Genomic DNA, 18,097 nt, shown 5'->3' with positions numbered 1-18,097 from the left:
CCAACCAGCCACAAACCCAAGCAAAACCCTAGGCATTCTCCTCACCAAGCTCCCACATGCCAAGCAAGATGGTACGACCACAACAAAGTTGTAATCTACTATTAAAATTTGCTGCAAACTCTTTCAATCTGCTCTAAACAATCTCTACTCTTAAAATCTGCTGCAAACTCTTTCAATCTGCTCTAAACAATCTCCTAAGTTACCAGTTCGGGTTCGGATTCAGGTACAGATTCGCGGATTCGGCAAAAAAAAAAATCTTGGGTACAGGTACGGGTTCGTTCGCACACACACACACACACATATATATATATATTTTTTAATTATATATATTTATATATATATATATATATATATACACACATATTATATATATGTTCAATATATACAATCCATACAAAAATAAAATATACAATGTGACTTTCCATGCATAAATGATAAATGATAAATCCATAATTGCCAATGCCAATAAATATTCATATATCGCAAATGTAATCAGTAAACTAATAACTAAAGTCTAATATCATATTCATAATTTGCAAAAAAGATAATATTCAAGTTTCAAGTCTTTTTTAAAAAGCCATAAAGGGGCGAATTAGAGTTTTATTATTAAAAAAACTATTTTATAAAGTCTTTTTTTATTGTTTTTTATAGTTTTTTTGACCCGTGGGCCCCCTTTTTTGGAACCCACGGGCCTGGGTTCACGCGGGTCCTCCTGGGTTCACCCGAGTCCTCCCAGGTTCTCCCTGGGTTCCTCCCGGGTTCTCCCTGGGTTCCTCCCGAGTCCTTCCTAGGTGGCCGGGTTCACTATGGGTCCTGCGACCTTCCCAGGTGGCCGGGTTCACTGTGGGTCCTGCAACCAAGCTCACTGTGGGTCCTCGCAGGACCCATAGTGAACCCGACCACCTGGGAAGGACCCGGGAGGAACCCAGGGAGAACCCGGGGAGAACCAGGACCGAGCAAGAACCAGGACCCGAACCCAAGCCAAAAGGGGAAGAACCGGTAACTTAGACAATCTCCCTTAAATCTGCCTTGAGTTCTCTATGAATCAACTGAAGATATCAAACCAACTATGATCTCCGAATGAAACCACCAATGGATCTTCCAAATTGGGTCTTTCGCCAATGTAGACGATTTTTCTTGCAAGGGTTTTTGTTTTCACAAAGCCACAGGATGAACAAGTTCAACCAGCTAATGTATTCTCAAAATATCAAAACCAAGCATACCAAATCAGCTCCAAAAACTCTCTTTTATAGGCTTCCAAATCCCATACCCAGCCAAGAGGTACTTTTTAATTCTATAAAATCTCCTTATGTCTCTCTTAAGTTGCCACCCACTCCAATAAAGTCATTTTATTCAATCTTTGGCACTTGAAACTTTTAATTTTAACTTTGGGGATCCATATAGTCAATATTTAAAAAACTTAAATAACAATAAAGTTAAATATTTAATTTAACTTTATAACACATCATTATATAAATTAAATACACTAGACCACATTAAAACCCAGAATATCAACATCCAATGCATCCACCAACATTCCCAAAATAAAAACACTGTCCATTAACCAAATAGGTGTCCAACCTGACACTAAAAATAGTATGGAAAAACTGTCCAAAATCACTCCAGAAAAGGGCATTATGCAAATCTCAATTGTCTAAGCTCAATAAAAACACCTATCGCTGCCAAAAGCTAGATCAAACTGTCATAATGAGTCCCTTAGCCCTAACTCATTATGTGATGTCCCCTTATGTAAATTCTATGAAATAAGGGACTATTAACTGTCAAATTCAATTGCAAGAGACTATGACACAGAATCCTTTGCAAACATATTGATGATAATTGATACCACTTAGTATAAAAATGATATATTATGATCTACTTATAAATGATTATCCTTAGGATATACATTTGAAAACACGTGTCTCTGAATATCTTATTATGATAATCTTAATCACTCAAGTATTATGGGATGCAATGAATATCTCTGATATTCTTGTTGATGAAATAAGATGGAGCAACTTGCTGTCTCTGATATGTCGATGGGAATTAAGCAATGATGTTCTCTGATATACTCTGATCTGCGATTATGGAGTTATCTCTGCTATTTCCGATATAACAGTGTGAATTATGCTGCAAATTGCCTTTCAACACGTATAGCTGTCTTTGATATGGCAATATGAATGAGCTGTAAGTCTTCATAATATCGCTTGAGGCGATAATGTAATTTCTGTTTCAGATTTGCTTTAGAAGTATGCAATTGGGATGGTGCTGTTCCTAATCACTTGCTTTAAATGTATGCAACGCTATTTCCGATATAACAGTGTGAATTATGCTGCAAATTGCCTTTCAACACGTATAGCTGTCTTTGATATGGCGATATGAATGAGCTGTAAGTCTTCACAATATCGCTTGAGGCGATAATGTAATTTCCGTTTCAGATTTGCTTTAGAAGTATGCAATTGGGATGGTGCTGTTCCTAATCACTTGCTTTAAATGTATGCAACTGATTATATGCCCATAAGGCGATTGCTCAAAGAACAATCCAAATATGGATAAAAGAAGTAATAAAAAATGATTCAATGATCCTCTTGGAATGAGATCGACACTCATTAAATACCTTGTAGAATCGAATGGTTGCATCCTTTGATTGAGAATAGACATACCTTTCCCTTAATCGTATCTATTCATGAACATTTGTTATTTTTTTCTAATCACTGCCTAAAGAATAATTGATGTTCATTAGTTTCATATGTAATTAGTTAACTTACTTCCTTAAGGCGGCGATAGTATGCTTTCTCTATGTTTGGTATAATCATCCTTGATGATCGATCTACTTAATCTTCCTCCAATTGATACTAACTGTTGGGCGATACACATGGTGATAACATCGATATGCTTGTTGACTATTATTCCATGGTTAACATAGCCATTTATTGCAGATCGACTTGTTTATCGAATCTATTTAACCCTTCTTTCAAAACAATGGTAATCGATGCTTGATCATGCTCCTTTTGTTATCTCCTCTTCATATGATGGAATCATCACACAACAATGATAATTAATGGATGATTGTTTGACTATGTTAATCGCTATCTCCATTATCTTCTCTTTGTATGATGGGTGTTATAGTGATGATATCGATATGGATTTGTCTTCATATATGATCAATGCATATAAGAGTTCTTCATGAATAGATGCTATGATATAAGTTTATGTGACATCCGCATTATGATTTATAAGTAGATAAGATGGGTTATCAGAAAAGTTGTCATTCTCGACATCATGTGGGCTCAATATATGAAAGTCTTAATTCCTTGATCATGTCAATGGGTGGATAGCAACTAAGCATATCAAATCACTTGTCCTCACTACTGCATCTTATTCTCTATGCTTACATTGATGTTTGATAGGAAAATCATGAAGTCTTATGAATAAGACAATTTTCCTTGATAAGATCTTTATACTGATCCTCATGGCCACTGACTATATTGATGCAAAACAAACTATTTGAACTTCTAGTTGTTGTGTATAAAATGTCTAGATCTATTTACTAACTACTTGGAAGTGTTCAAGGTCTGCTACACCTTGATCACAGATATTTACTAATTTTCTTATCATGTTAAGGATGGGGACATCACACATTAGCCTATGGGACCTATTGAATAGGCTAATGGTCCACCATGCTAAAGTGCTTAGGAAGGGGACAATGCACTAGTTAATAATAGTGTCCTTTGTCCAAATAACTTAAAGTATCTTTTTAGACAACTTAATAAACTATTATTATATTATTCTCCTATTAGATCCCCCCTTTACCATAGGGGGAATTAAAACAAGCTTGAAATGCTCTAACTTGATTTAGTTCAAAAAAAGGAGACATTTCAGCTGATATGAAATCACATATATACTAATGTACATATGTTGTAGAAACCTTTTCAATATGATATCTAGTTGATACCCCTTATCAATTACATAGTTTGAAGACTCATTAAGCACTCGGCAAAACTCACCAAACTCACAAATCTCTGAGCTGGTTGAGCTAAGTCAACCAGACTCTTGAGCTGAGTTTGGCTGATTCTCGAAGAGTGCTCAGCCGAGTCTTGCTCCAAGATTCCCAAATCCTAGCCTCAAACACCCAAGTCCTGATCTCGGACTCTTCTAGTCCCCGAGTATAACAAACACTGTGACTAAAAATTCAAATTTTGAGAGTTTCAGGGTCAGACAACATGTGCAATGTTTCAATTATGACAAATTCATAGTCAAATTAGACTTTTATGTTCTCTAAATGCATTGATTTCTTTTTTTGTGTAATTATGAGGGATTTTTCTCGATGAGTCTGTGTTGAGTTTTTAGCCGAGTCCATGCTAAGTCACAAATCCAAGTCAAAATTTTGGGCTGCTGAGTCGGATCCAAGTCGATTTTTTTAACTATGATCAATAATAATTAGTAGCAACAAATATTATCAGCAAACTCAAATATCATATATTCAGAAAAAAACCAAATACCATTAATAATATTATGTTTTGGTTCCACTTAAAACATTGTAATGAATTTTCAGCACACTTGGTATGGTAGAAATAAAACTTGCATCCCATATAATTTGTACAATAGCTCCCCAAATAAGATTAAGAACAGTTGCAATAGGGAAAAATGAAGTTTCCCAAATTCTAGGATATACAACAACATTTAGAAACTCTTGTGATCCCCTTGAATCTTGTATGGCAACCTTGGGAAAAATGAATGATGTGTACCACACCCACCTCAAGCTATACAACATCCCTACAATGTTCCAATCTAATTAGCTAAAGAGAAAAAATAAAGATTGCTACTCAACAGAAAATAATCTAAATATAATAGAACATAAGCACAAAACCCTCCACTGGTAAACAACTGATATCTTCAACACTGAAAATCTTTAAGATCTTCAAATAATAATCTGAAACTAGAAATGAACTACAATCTTTTAGCACAATTCTAAATCTTACGAGGAATCACCTCTAATGGATGAGAAAGTTTTCATCCTCAAATCCAAATACAGAAACCAAGAGGATTTTCATCCTCTAAATCTCCAACACTGGAGAGTTTCACCCTTGAAAGCTTCAAACTCTAAATTGGAAGAATAGCATAATGATAAAATCCAATGATTTGCTTTGAGTAATGTTTTTCTTTTATAGTTTCCTTTTGGGCTCTCTATTCGAATTTATTTTTTTCCTCCAAATATTTAAGAACACCTTTTAAATTAAAAAAAAACGTTTTGAATTACATATTGTAGACACCCAAATATGTCCACTTAATTAAATGAATACTTAGCATTTATTTGATTATTTAACCATCGATCAACAATTAATTAAATTAATATTTAATTAAATCACCCTAACCCTCTTCTCCTATTAATTAAATAAATTATTTGATTTATTTGATTTAATTCATTTAAACCATATTTTGACTTTTAATTAAATAAATCATATTTATTTGATTGAATCCCCTTTTCACATTTAATTAAATACCCTCTTCATATTTAAATAAATCAATATTTATTTAAATATCTATCTAAATGCAAGTTGCAACCAATAATTGAAATAAATCAATTTTATTTTAATTAAATCTTAAAAATCTTCCCACTTGCATTCTCCTACAAAAGCCACTTGCATGCCTAAACCCCTTCTAGATTCTTCTAATCACTTCCTATTTGCCTAATTACCCCTTAAACATTTGCACATTCCTTAAGAAAAGGATCACTTCTCAAAATCCTCGAAGGTCTTCATAAACCATTAAAGGCTTTATGTCTTCAACAAGTTAACCTCTAAAGTTTTCAATAACCATTAATGGTTAACTCAAACTCAACCCTTGGTTAGAGACTTTTTCTCTAACTTAACCATCCTTTTAACTCATGGGTCTCTTCAAGTATTCATTGCTTTGACCATGGTTATCCTATAACTCTTGCACATTCTTTTATCCTTTAAAAGAATTATCCATTAACTCAACCTTAACCAAACCCCCTAAGGTAACCCTCATGTCCCCTCAGGCATTTAATGCCTCTTCTCTCTCCTCTCAAGCCTTCTTATGTTGACACTCGTGTCACATGGATTGAGGATCATTCAATTCTAGCCCTTGTTAAGATAAATCCATCTCAACCCTTCATTTGCCCATTTTCTCTATAAATAGAGCTCATTCCTTCATTGTTGAGGCTCATACACACACACATAGGAGTTATCCATGCATTATCATTGTTACTTAGAATTTGATTGTTTTGTAGGAAGCCCTTTGTATTATGCTTTAGTTTTTCCACTAGTTGGAATTGCTATTTAGCCTCTAATACTTCATTTGCATCCTCATTCAACACTTGACACAATCAGCCATCTCCCATCCTCCATTTGACATCCCTGTTGTGCTAAGTGCTCAAACTAAGGGCATACATCAAATAGCAGCAGGATCTTGGAGAGGAGGAGGACAAGGAAGAGCCATGGCATAGGGAGCATCATGAGGAAGTTCATTTTGTTTTGTTTATTTCTTAATTAGCTTCTTGTTAACTAATCTTTCTTGATATGTTTTGAAAGGGTTTGAATTCATTATGTTTATTGTTGAGCATGTTATTTAGATGAACTCATATTGGTTTTCCACTAATCCCCGTTTTCATTGCATCACACATAATTTTTATTTATTATATACGCCTAAAGCAATATTTAAGTTGCCTTATTGAAAATAAAGAGATTGGACCCCCTTAAAATATTATATTCTTTTACCTTATTTCATCTCTTAGCCTGCAGTAAATAAAGAACAGGCTATACTGGTCCTCAATTAGTTACTTTAGTTCTGAAGAGAGAACATGAAAACAATTTCTTTGAAACAATGTGGAATCAATTATATTAGTAGCTATATAGTAGTTAAATTCAAATTACTTGAAATGAAGTAGATATTTTTAGCTGTTTCAAGAAAATATGAGCACTAAAGTGTTCGTTTTTTTTCCAAATATTCTAGAAATAACACTGCTATTTGGTATTTAATTTTATTGCAAAAAGAAAACGATAAGAAGCCATCACATACAATTAAGAGGCACAATGCCTTCAGGCAAAGCACGAACTCCATCATGCTCTGTAATGATCTCCTTATAGGGTGACAAAAATATGTAGTCCTTGTTGTCGTCAAGATTTTCTAGAAGATGATAACAACTAAAAGCATTATTTCTTCCTTGAATCTGCATCCACAGTGCACTTTATTAATCTATAATTGTGTAGCACAAACCTTCTGAGAAACAGTCCAAACACATTCTTTAATTTCTAATATTCAACAAAATAGACCTCTCGCATTTGCTAAATATATGGTCATGTACTGCTAAAAGCACCTGTCTGTTACTATAATTTTTTGAATAAATGTTAGGCAAGTTCTGATAGGACAGCATTTTACATTGGGACTACTAATAATGAAGTCAATTCTAATATTGTCTGTCCCATTAATGTTGGTAATATGCAGGGTAATAATGAACTAAGTATATAATTGTGATACAAATACTGGGTCAAATATTGTTCCCAATCACCAGAATTGCTTGATAAACTGCAAAAAAGATATCATCACAAACCAACAACCAACTGATGCTAGCAACAATTTAGTATCACTCAGCAGCACCATAACATAGCCTCTGCCTAACACAGCCAAACTTTGCTTTATTTGACCAATAAATTTGATTTGTTGACCAGTGACTTTGTCCATCGACATAGCCAGCTAATTACTAAACCTCAAGTCGTACTAGAAATAAAAATGACATTTATCATAGTGCCCACAACCATTCGCTAGACCTGTTTATATGCTTCTATTTTACCAAAATATTCTTACACTACCAATTCCAATAATATACAAAAAGGAATAGTGCATATTAGATTCATTGTAAGAGAATAATAGATTGATTGCTTTATTAAGGGTAGTGCTTGCTTGTAGTGAAATTAGATCAAGAAGAACTGTTCAAGCATTTAACACCTTTCCTGACCACAACGATTCTATTTAGAAGGACCAATGGCTGTCAATTGGATCACGACTGTTGGTAACCACTTATAACTATTCATTCAAAAATACCAAAAACCAACAAGAAAATAACAAAGAAAGTTGGTCAAACAAATACGAGCAAATTGCAAGTAGTTTCAAATATGCTAATTACATCATTCCCCCTAAAGGAAAGTTAGATTCCTAGCCAACTAGCTGGCAACAGAAGAAACATATCAAGGAATATCCAAAACATTAAATGAATTGCATTAGACCACACAAATAATTCACATTCCCACTATCATCCAAACTATCACAATATATAATGGAGCTAATTGACTACCCAGAACACTTTTCATTGTTCACCATGCTCAACAAGGAATGTACAAAAGATTTAATTTCACTTGCAGCAAACTTTTCAATCGATTCTGAACTGTCCAACTATATGATTGAATTGGAATTCAAAAACTGACATCTTGCATACTAAAGAGCAATGTATTGTGGGGCCTGCAAACCATATGGTTACAGACTATATGGGTGCACTCTGTTGTACCTATATGAAACTCAACATTCATACTCCCTATTCTCAAATTTGTCTTTAGTTGATCATCATTTGTATGTCAGTTCATTTCAATTCATGGCTTTCCCAGTTAGTTTGCAAGGTCATCTTGTAATGAGATTTTCTTCAACTAACAGTTTTGCAAGGTGAAAATGATCACCAAAAGCCTAATAAAGACTCCAAAATGATAAAATACCAAACAAAAAAGAAGAATAGAGAATAATAGAACAAGCAAGAGCAAATCAGTTTAGAAAATATGGCAATTTGAATTAAAAAATTTCCCAAGTATTAAGGGAAGAAATTGACACTCTTTCCCAATGGCCTAACCAGTTGGCAATTCCTCCCGAATCATATGGCCTAGGTGGAATTGCACCATGACTTTGATGGAAAAACCATAAGTTATTTCCACCAGCACATGTTTTGGATTGTTAAGCCAATGGTTTTCTCCACCTAGCACTCAAATACAAAGGTGGCACACTTCTATTGCCAAACCACCATAAAGTTCTGCTTCTGGACTTGAATTAGGGAAATTCTACCTAAACCTCCACAAGTGAAGGGAAAACGGAAACAATGGAGAATGCACATGCCTAGTTCATTTCAACCACAGCAAAGACCCCAAGGGCCATGTTAAGTATTAAAATTGGCAAAAACAGCTCTAAGCTCTGCCAAGGACAGAGTGTGGAAGTGCATTAGTGATTTTGGCTACGAAGGAGAATAGATGGCAATATCTTAAATGACCTGCACTATTGTTTTAGGCAAAGACAACAATCAAAAGGTGGGGCATTTTATATCGGATTGAAACAATGAAAAGTTCCACCCCACTCAGTAGAAAGTGGCAGTTGTTAGGGGTAAATAATGTATGTTAGTAAGTGTTGGTTGAAAATTTTGTACACTTGCGGAAATATACAAAATTGTGGTTTCAACCACAGCACAAAAGTAAAAACTCTCCTAATTAAGGGAAGGCTCCCCCTATCTAACTACAACTTGGAAAATAAAATAGGATGGGACAGCAGTCTTCCTTCGTTTTTCAAGAAAGACAATATGCTTTTCTCTTCACAGAAAAGGATAGCAATTTGAATAACAGCAGTAACCACTTTCAAGTGAAATAAGAGAAAGAAAATGAAGTTTCCTGAAAGTGCAAAGACTTCCATCACTTCTTTCGGGACGGGACAGCAATATCAAGCTCAAACACTTGACTATTGGAAGTCCTATCTACCCTTTGCTATACTAAAATTTACAACGAATAAAAGATAACAGCTCAAAGACTAGAATAATCTATTCTTTCAACACAAAGACAAGAACTAATGCAAACTCAAAGACTTGCTGCTATTTCTTATCGAACAGTAATTTTTCCTCAAGAATAGACGCGAGCTCAAAGACTTGCTACTCCTTCTAGAGATTTCCTATTTTAATTAATCTTCTCTACTTGCAGCTCAAAGACTTCAAATCAGATTGGACTAAACTCCTTTAGAAACACTTTGCATAGAAGAAATAAAAAGATTCAAACTCAAACATATAGCTCAAAGACTCAAAACTTGAGTAATCCTTCTTTCTTATTCTTCAAAACCTTCAATTCACATACATAAGCTCAAAGACTTCTTGCTGTAAATTTGGCAAAGTTTTTGCTTGCTTTCCAAAAGATGATAATTACAATGGACCTCTCAAGTATTTATAGAAGAGGAGCCTTGAGAAAAAGGTGGGAGGATCCTAACTAACTTGAGAGATTCTCTCAACCACCAAGACTCATTCAATAAATAACTGAGACTTCATTAACTAACTAAGAGTTACTCTAACTAACTAAGACTTATTCCAACTACAGTCCTAATCGGACACAACTTGTAGTTGCCTTACATGTAATTACAAAAGTGCAAGTAATGTGTCACTCGCATTTTACAAAAAATACTTTTACATGTAACTTGTCAAAACAAAATTACAACTAAAGATTACAAAAGAGGGAAAATCCAACTAAGTGTTGAAAAACACTTAAGTTGCATTTTGTGAAGACACGAATCCTTGAAATTTCTGGATGGTCACTTGTAGTTCCTCGGGATTCGGTTCATGGGTGTTCTTGGCAACAACCATAGTCTTCACAATAGTGTCGTGACAGCAGAGGAGCATGGAATTGTTTTTATCCAGGATAGATTGGATCTCATGCAAAAAGGCTTGGTGTTTCATCAATGCTTGAATTGAAGCTGCCGAGAATTCTTCGCTCCTCCATTCATTATGAATCCTCATCTGTAAATCAGCAAGAACTTCTTCTGGAATCAACTTTCCATCCTGACTTACTATATTGCAAGAGGCCCTTTCACAATGTGAGACAATACCTTGATAAACTTCATCTCGGAAGCTCCTTGCATCACTGATCTCCTCAATGAGGGATTTAAGAAGAAGGGTCTTGTTTTCCATGAGTTCTTCAAATTCCAAGTACATGACCCTGGAAGAGATGATGGCGTGCTCCTGCAAAATACTCAGCTGTTGTTGGGGCATGGTACGCCAGATTGCCAGACTTTTCTCAACACTTTCCAGATTCTTTTTGAAAGTGTTAGAAGTCTGATCCAGTTTCTCCTCAATGGTTTCCAACTTAGACATTATTTGAAAAATGTCTTTTACCACTTGTACACATTGATCATGAAGCTGATCAACCCAGGAATCCAGTGCTTGTACTTTCTGAGCAGCCCTTTCCACTCCACGAATCGATTCTTGGGAACCAGAAGAACCTATGGAGTTACTCCCTTCAACAGCAGGTTTTGTGATTTTATGAATGGCTGCCATAAGCTATCGGTTTTCCTCTTCTAGCTTGTCTTTCTTCGCAAGAAGATCGTCACACCTTTGCACCAGTGAAGCAACAGAAAACTGAGCATCATGTTTAATGACCTCATATGTTTGCTTGCCCAATTCTACCCTTGTAACCTTATAATCAGCAACTGACATTTCATCAAGTGGTTTATCTGCAATAGGTTCCACAATTTCAGCTACTTTCATCTTGTTGCTATCAACAGTTACCCTAGAGATAGTCTTGGCCTTCTTAGCAACTTTGGATCTGGACTGTTTGAGTTGCTGGTAGTCAAAGGCATCAGGTGAGATCTCTTCCTTCTTCCTTTTCGGGGTGAAAGAACTAAGCCATGGAGGCAAAGTCATCAACTCACTTCCAGTAGTAGCCGTAGGCAAAGGAAAAGCAGTTTCTGTTTGAATTACCGTGGTCACCCTGGGAGGAATATCTGTTTGGACAACGACCACGGTTTGCTCAGTTACCAATGGACATGAAAATTGCCTCAGGAATTCTTCAAAACCAGAAGTGGAAGTATCAATTTCTGATAACTGAATGCAAGTGGGATTATCTTCAAGAACTTTCAACACACTTTATTGTTGCCGATCAGGAGAAGGCTCGTATGCTGAAATGGGAATTGCATTCTGAGGAGACTCATCTACGAGCAAATCAGGAGGTGAAACAGGCGTCTCAATGGAAACTGGAGGAATGACCTCGTGAGGCGAGTCTGAAACTGGAGACCTAGGAGCATCATCAAATTGCTACCCCTCTTCTGGATTATCCAGATCGATCACCTAAACATGGAACCGTGATTTCTCCTTCCCATGAATAGTCGTCTCCTCAGGAGGAAGCACTACTACACGACTGACTCGTAACTTGATCCTTGTGCCCGAAGATGAAGCACCCTCCTTGTTATCAATCTGAATCTCAGACTTTCGTCCAAGAGGCCCTATAGAATCATCTTCTTTACCAACCTTAATTTTGATAAGTCTAACAGCATTACTTTTCAGCCATGCGTTAGTGTTGGCCAAGATAGGCTGAAATCTGTCAAGGATGGAGACGCACTCCTTGTGTGACCATTGGATCAAAGGAAGTGGAGCTTCCTCAACCCTTCGTGAAGTGTATTCAGGATCAAGTATATGCCCATCATCGATCATCCGTTGTGAGATATCCGCCAAGTTCAAGTCAACAATTTGCTCAACAGTGAGCCTGCAGTAATCCATCTTCAGAACTTCGGCTTCCATGCGGAGATCTACCCGGATCTCTTCAATGCGATGAACATGCACAAAGGATTTCTTGATCTTCTCCTTCATACCTCTACAATCAAAATCAGCTCTAGGTTTGAACCTCTTAAGCTTGATTTCCTGCAATTCAGCCTCCATGGCCTTAGCCTTCACAGATGTGACAAGGGAGTATCGACCAATTTTCAATGGGTTTGTGGTAGAGATCCCCATTCCAACCTTGTGTCTAGCAGACTGAAAAGTATGAACAGCCATGATCTGTCTTCCCAACTCCATAAGAATTATCTTATCGGTTAGATATCTTGGAAGCATGTATGGCTGACCATCATAGCATCCAATCCTCATATAGGTGAAGGTGGGAAATTGCAGGAACAAACACCCATACTCAGACACCTTGACCCATGCCTCATCTGATACTCTTTTGTTCCTGAGATCCATGTCAAACTGACACATGAAATATCCGAAGAATGCATCTTGGACTCTTCTGAAATGCAGTCTGCTGGGTTTCAATGGCAACTGGTCATAATATTCCCAAACTGGTATAAGCGAGCGATCACCCTTGGTAGAAAGATCTGGAAAGTGTCTAAGTGACGCTGCTAAATATACCAAATAAGAATTCATGAAGGTCATAGTGGTAGGAACTGTTGCAAGTTGTTCGCACAAGGCATTGCTGATGATTTCACCCCATGAAATGTGATGTGACTGCCGTATGAACATAATGAATTGATACATCCATGGCTCAAAGACATTGGAGTGCTCAAGGCCCATCATCTTGCTGAGAAGAGTGATGGTGTCTCCTATCTCCCATTTGAAATCACAACGGTACAACTTTGCCCACCTTGAGAAGGAAGGACGTGGCTCTTGGATCCACCTATTGATGTGTCGCTTGCAATCTTTTTCCCTTTTCACATAATACTATACTGCACTTTCTTTGGTGATTTCCATATAAACAAGTGCAGGAAGTATTTTGAAGACCTTCTCGATTGCATCCGCATCAAGACGAATTATAGCTTCACCATCATCATTTTTGATGACTCTTGACTCCTTGTCAAAATGATGGGCGCATGCTACAACGAACTCGGGTTCTAGGGCAGCCACTGGGAAAGAAGATGCATGATGGATATGGCTGTCCAACAGCCGCTACAAGTTGTTATCTTGTGGATCTTCTACCCTGTTGATGAATTCTGCCATATCAACGTGCCCTATTTCCGTGTCCCTGATGTGATCCAAAGGAGAAGAAACCTGGGAAGGTGCAACCTCATTCTGATATTTGTCATATTTGTATTTCATTTTCTTTGGAGTTGGAGATGCCAGCAAATCTGACATTGATTGTGAACCTAGAATGCTGTGATGAAGACTTAAAAGAGTTAAGGCAACATCATAGTCAGCTGCAAATATCATTCTTCCTTCTTCAAATGGGTAAAACTTTGATTTTTGAATTTCATGGTTTGAGAGAGGAAGAGGGGAAATATGTAGAAATAGGAAAATCTTGACTTTGACCAATTTCAGATCTTGGGAGAATTTTCACAAGTATACAAGTTGGAAAGGACATACATGCAATCGGGATTTTAAAACTCGAATACAAGTACACTTGTAAATTCAAAAATGGAGAAATGGACGAAAAATAAGATTTTGACTTGCGGGAAATGATGGAAATGGAAAGTACGGATATGGGGAACATGAATGGGTAGAAATGGGAATATCCGGGAAAGTCATTTTCATGAAAATGGGAAGAACTCTTCAACATGTAATCCGGTTTTTAAAACCCGAATTTGCAAGGGAGGGGTATTTCACACTTTTCAACTTGGAATTTTAACCAAAAATAATTAAATTCCTTAACCGTAAGAGAAGAACAAGAATTTCCAGCGAACTTGTAATCGAGATTAAAAATCCCGAATACAAGTAAAGAGGGAATTTTGGGAAGAACAATGCAATTCAACAATTGCATACCAAGGGGAAGATTTCTTTCACAAAAACCAATTTTTTGGGGGGGAAGAACAACACATGCCAAAAATGCAACTAAGAACCGAAAAATAAAGAAAACAAGAAAATAATAAAATGAAGGGAAGAAAGGAAAGAGAACATACCTTTCTCAAAAATGCAAATGCTTCTCCAATTATGCAACAATTCTTGGAATGAAGAAGCAAAACCGGTAAAAAGGAGCAATCCGTAATGTCAAACCCTTATCACGTTTTTTGCAAAAATGCCCCAAACTGATAAATGTAGCAGCAATCCCAAACTTGGAGGACCAAAATGCCAATGAAAGAGTGCATCCAAGTGGATTAGAGCAAAACGCCTAAGGAGGAAGAAGAAGGAATGATGCCAAATGTTGAAAAACGTAGCCAAAGGGAATCACGTGAAAAACGTGGCCACCATTTCAAACTCCAACAGCATCATTAAATGGCTCGAAAATCCTCCCACCCTCCATGCCTAGGTAGGAAAGGGCAAAACAATTTAGGAGAGTGGAGTAAAAACGCCCAAAAACTGGATTGAAAGAACCACGTTTTTGCTGATTTGGCACCAAAAACCAGCAACAATAAACTCTAAATAGCGAAAAAAGTGTTTGTGAAAGCATGAGAATAGGATAGAATCCTAAACGCCTTGCATCTCCAGCAAATCTCCCCAAAAAATCACTTCGACATCTTGAACAAATCCATTTTCCATGCAAATCGGGTTTTAGAAGACAAATGACAAATTCGAATTGCCCAAAATGAAGCAAATCGGGTTTTAGAGAGAAAATAACAAGTTTTATTTTCACTTTTTCCACTTACATGCCAAAATTGGGTTTTTTAAGACAAATGACAAGTTTTATTTTTTACTTTTTCACTTATCAAGTCAAAATCGGGTTTTTTTGGACAAATGACAAGTTTAAAATTGTCAAAAATGCACTTGCAAGGCAAAATCGGGGTTTTTTGACCAAACTGCAAGTTTAAAATACTTGTAAAAGGGAAATAAAATCCCTATAACAAGTCAGAAACACTTGCACATATGTAATGGGGATTTAAAATCCCTATTACATGTGAAAACCATTAAAGTAGGGGTTTTTTGACCAAACTGCAAGTTTACTTGCAGTTGAGCCAAAAAATCCCTATTTTAACTAAAAAAAGACCAAAAAACAATAAAAAGATGAAAACAACAAAGGGGAAACTTAAAATAAATTACAACATATTTCAAATAAAAGTGCACATGTAATCAGTCAAAAATTCCCCTACAAAGACCAAAACAATGAATATCATTAAAACTTGCAGTTTGAAGAAAATTCTCCACCTGCAGTCGGGGTTTTAAAACCCGAAATTGAAGGAAAGGCATAGAAAACGAATCCAGAATTGGACGAAATTCGAAACGTAGTTCAAGAATGGACTGAGGATTAAGTCAGTCCAAGGATCAGTCGAAATTCTGCCTCGAGAAGCATGACATAGAGTAAAATTTTTCATTTTTTTAAAAAAATTTCAACGTAGTGGTTCTTCATTTTTGGAAACAAAAATGAGGACAACAGTAAGAATAATATTTATAAGTGTGTTATGTTTATGTTTATGTTTATGTTTGTTGTCGAGAGGTTCCCATCGGGAAGTTGGGAGTTGGTGACGGTTGGCAACTTGACCAACCGTCGGGTCTATATATTGTTTGGTTGGAACCTCGGCAGGGAAAGATTATGTATGGACAATTCTGGACATTGGAATAAAGATATAACTTTCTGGTCTAATTATTATCATTTGTCATTTATGTTATGACATACAATTGTTCTGTTCCATGAATACTTGGTATGTGCAGGAACTACTGTGTTATCTGATTATTCACCAACTATACATTTAGGACTAAACATTTTGGCACCATTGCCTGAACGAACCTGGAGATAATTATGGCGGCAGGCGGAAGCAATTAATGGGCTGACCGTTTAACCAGCAATTAATTGTTGTGGACAACGACACACACGAAGAGAGTACCGCGGAAGAGGAACGAAAGGATCAGTTGATGGCAGACTTGGTGGAGTTGTGGGACGTGTCGGTCACGCAGTACGTGCAGTGAGAGGCTCGGGAGAGAGCCGTCTCGGAAGGCACGGTACGTGGTGAACTCATAGTCAGCACCCCCGTCTTTGACCTACTCGGGAGTATTCCAAGGTTACTCGCCAGAAATTTGATTGCACTCCAAAACCAAAGGGAGGAAACGGCAAAGGAACTTCGGCGGCAACAAGTTCTCTGACAGTACGAGGAACGGAGTTGTAGGGAGGAAGAGGAGAGGGAGGCTAGTCGGCGCCGTACCTCTGGCACTTGATGCCCCTACGGCTGAACAAAGACAAACGTACCACTGCTACCGAAGGAGTAAACGAGGGAACTGTACGGAGATCTCTCCGCATAAAAGAACAGGCCAACAGGAGACGGCGAGTAAGGGAGGTTGCTGACTCGAGGAGTCTGGAGAAACACGGCAGAAGTCGGAGTGTGAGCCGGAGTCGTAGTCGGGAGAGGCAAAAACCGTGTACGTGGAAGGAGTTGGCCGAGGTCGCCATAAACCTGCCACTTCCAGACGTAGCGGAGGAAGATCTCGCCGGCCAGGCCCCACACTCGATGTCAAGTGAAGAAGACTCCAGAGCCGAATCACAAAGCACCCAATCGGAATTTTCCGAACAAGGAGAGGAGGCGGTACGAGACCTGCACAAGGAAATCGCCACTATTTTTGAAGCAACGTTGTCTGGCATTAAAAATTTGTCCTTGTCAGAGGGCATCAAAATAGGAAGATCAGATCCAGAAACCTGGGGAAGGAGGGACTATAGAAGTGAAGGTGACCAAAGCCCCATTGGCAGGGGCCCGAACAGACCAGGAGCGTACGGTACCTCCCGGACACATAGTACCTTTCCGACATATAGCCATTTTCAGGCACTGCATAAAACCGTACAGAATAGAACGATGGCACACACCCCGGGGAAGCAGAAACTCCCAAAATTCATGGGCGACGGGTTAGAGGACCCGGTACGACATTGCAAGACATGCGTTACCATCTGGGAAGCAAATGGCCAGGAGGACCGGGACTACTGGGTGAAGACATTTCCGGCCACTCTGCGAGGAATAGCTATCAACTGGTACACAGACCTCGATGCTCAGCATAAAGCGTCCTGGAGCAATCCGAGGAAGGCCTTCGAGGAAGAATTCAAACTCCTACGAGATGACAACGAAATTGTGGCAGAAATTTACAATACCAAACAAGGAAAAAACGAAAGTGTGCGTGCATATAACAGAAGGCTGAGGGAACTACTTAACAAAATGGAGAACCAGCCGGCAACTGGCCTCAAGAAGCGGTGGTTCGTGGAAGGATTGGTACCATCCCTGAGAAGGACGATGAAAGTGGTCCCTCCGTCATCGTACGATGAAGCATACAACCGTGCCACGGATATTGAAAGTGAAAACAAGACGTCCCGGGGGAAGTGACAGACCAGCGATGGTGACAGCACGAACGACGACAACGACGGGGGATCCAAAACCGTGCAAGCACTTCGGAAGGATATGATGAGGATGATGGAGTTAAAAGGTGACAAAGAAAGTGGTAGGGAAGGAAAAGAACTATGGC

General features: G+C 37.7%; 1 protein-coding gene across 5 annotated transcripts in view; it reads right to left on the bottom strand.

Annotated features, from left to right (window-relative positions):
• Nucleotides 1-18,097, bottom strand: part of LOC131071684 (uncharacterized) — a 413,522-nt gene that overhangs the window by 243,223 nt on the left and 152,202 nt on the right. For all 5 annotated transcript variants that reach the window (XR_009112578.2, XM_058007624.2, XM_058007625.2 and 2 more), the window contains one exon: nt 7,042-7,192. Coding sequence is in view for 4 of the 5 variants with exons in the window: in XM_058007624.2 (XP_057863607.2) it covers nt 7,042-7,192 (151 nt within the window). In the remaining variant the exon portion in view is untranslated. The remainder of the gene's footprint in view (nt 1-7,041; nt 7,193-18,097) is intronic.

Source organism: Cryptomeria japonica, chromosome 10 (genome assembly GCF_030272615.1).
Source record: "Cryptomeria japonica chromosome 10, Sugi_1.0, whole genome shotgun sequence".
NCBI classification, from domain to species: Eukaryota; Viridiplantae; Streptophyta; class Pinopsida; order Cupressales; family Cupressaceae; genus Cryptomeria; species Cryptomeria japonica.
This window is presented reverse-complemented; position numbering and strand designations above follow the sequence as displayed.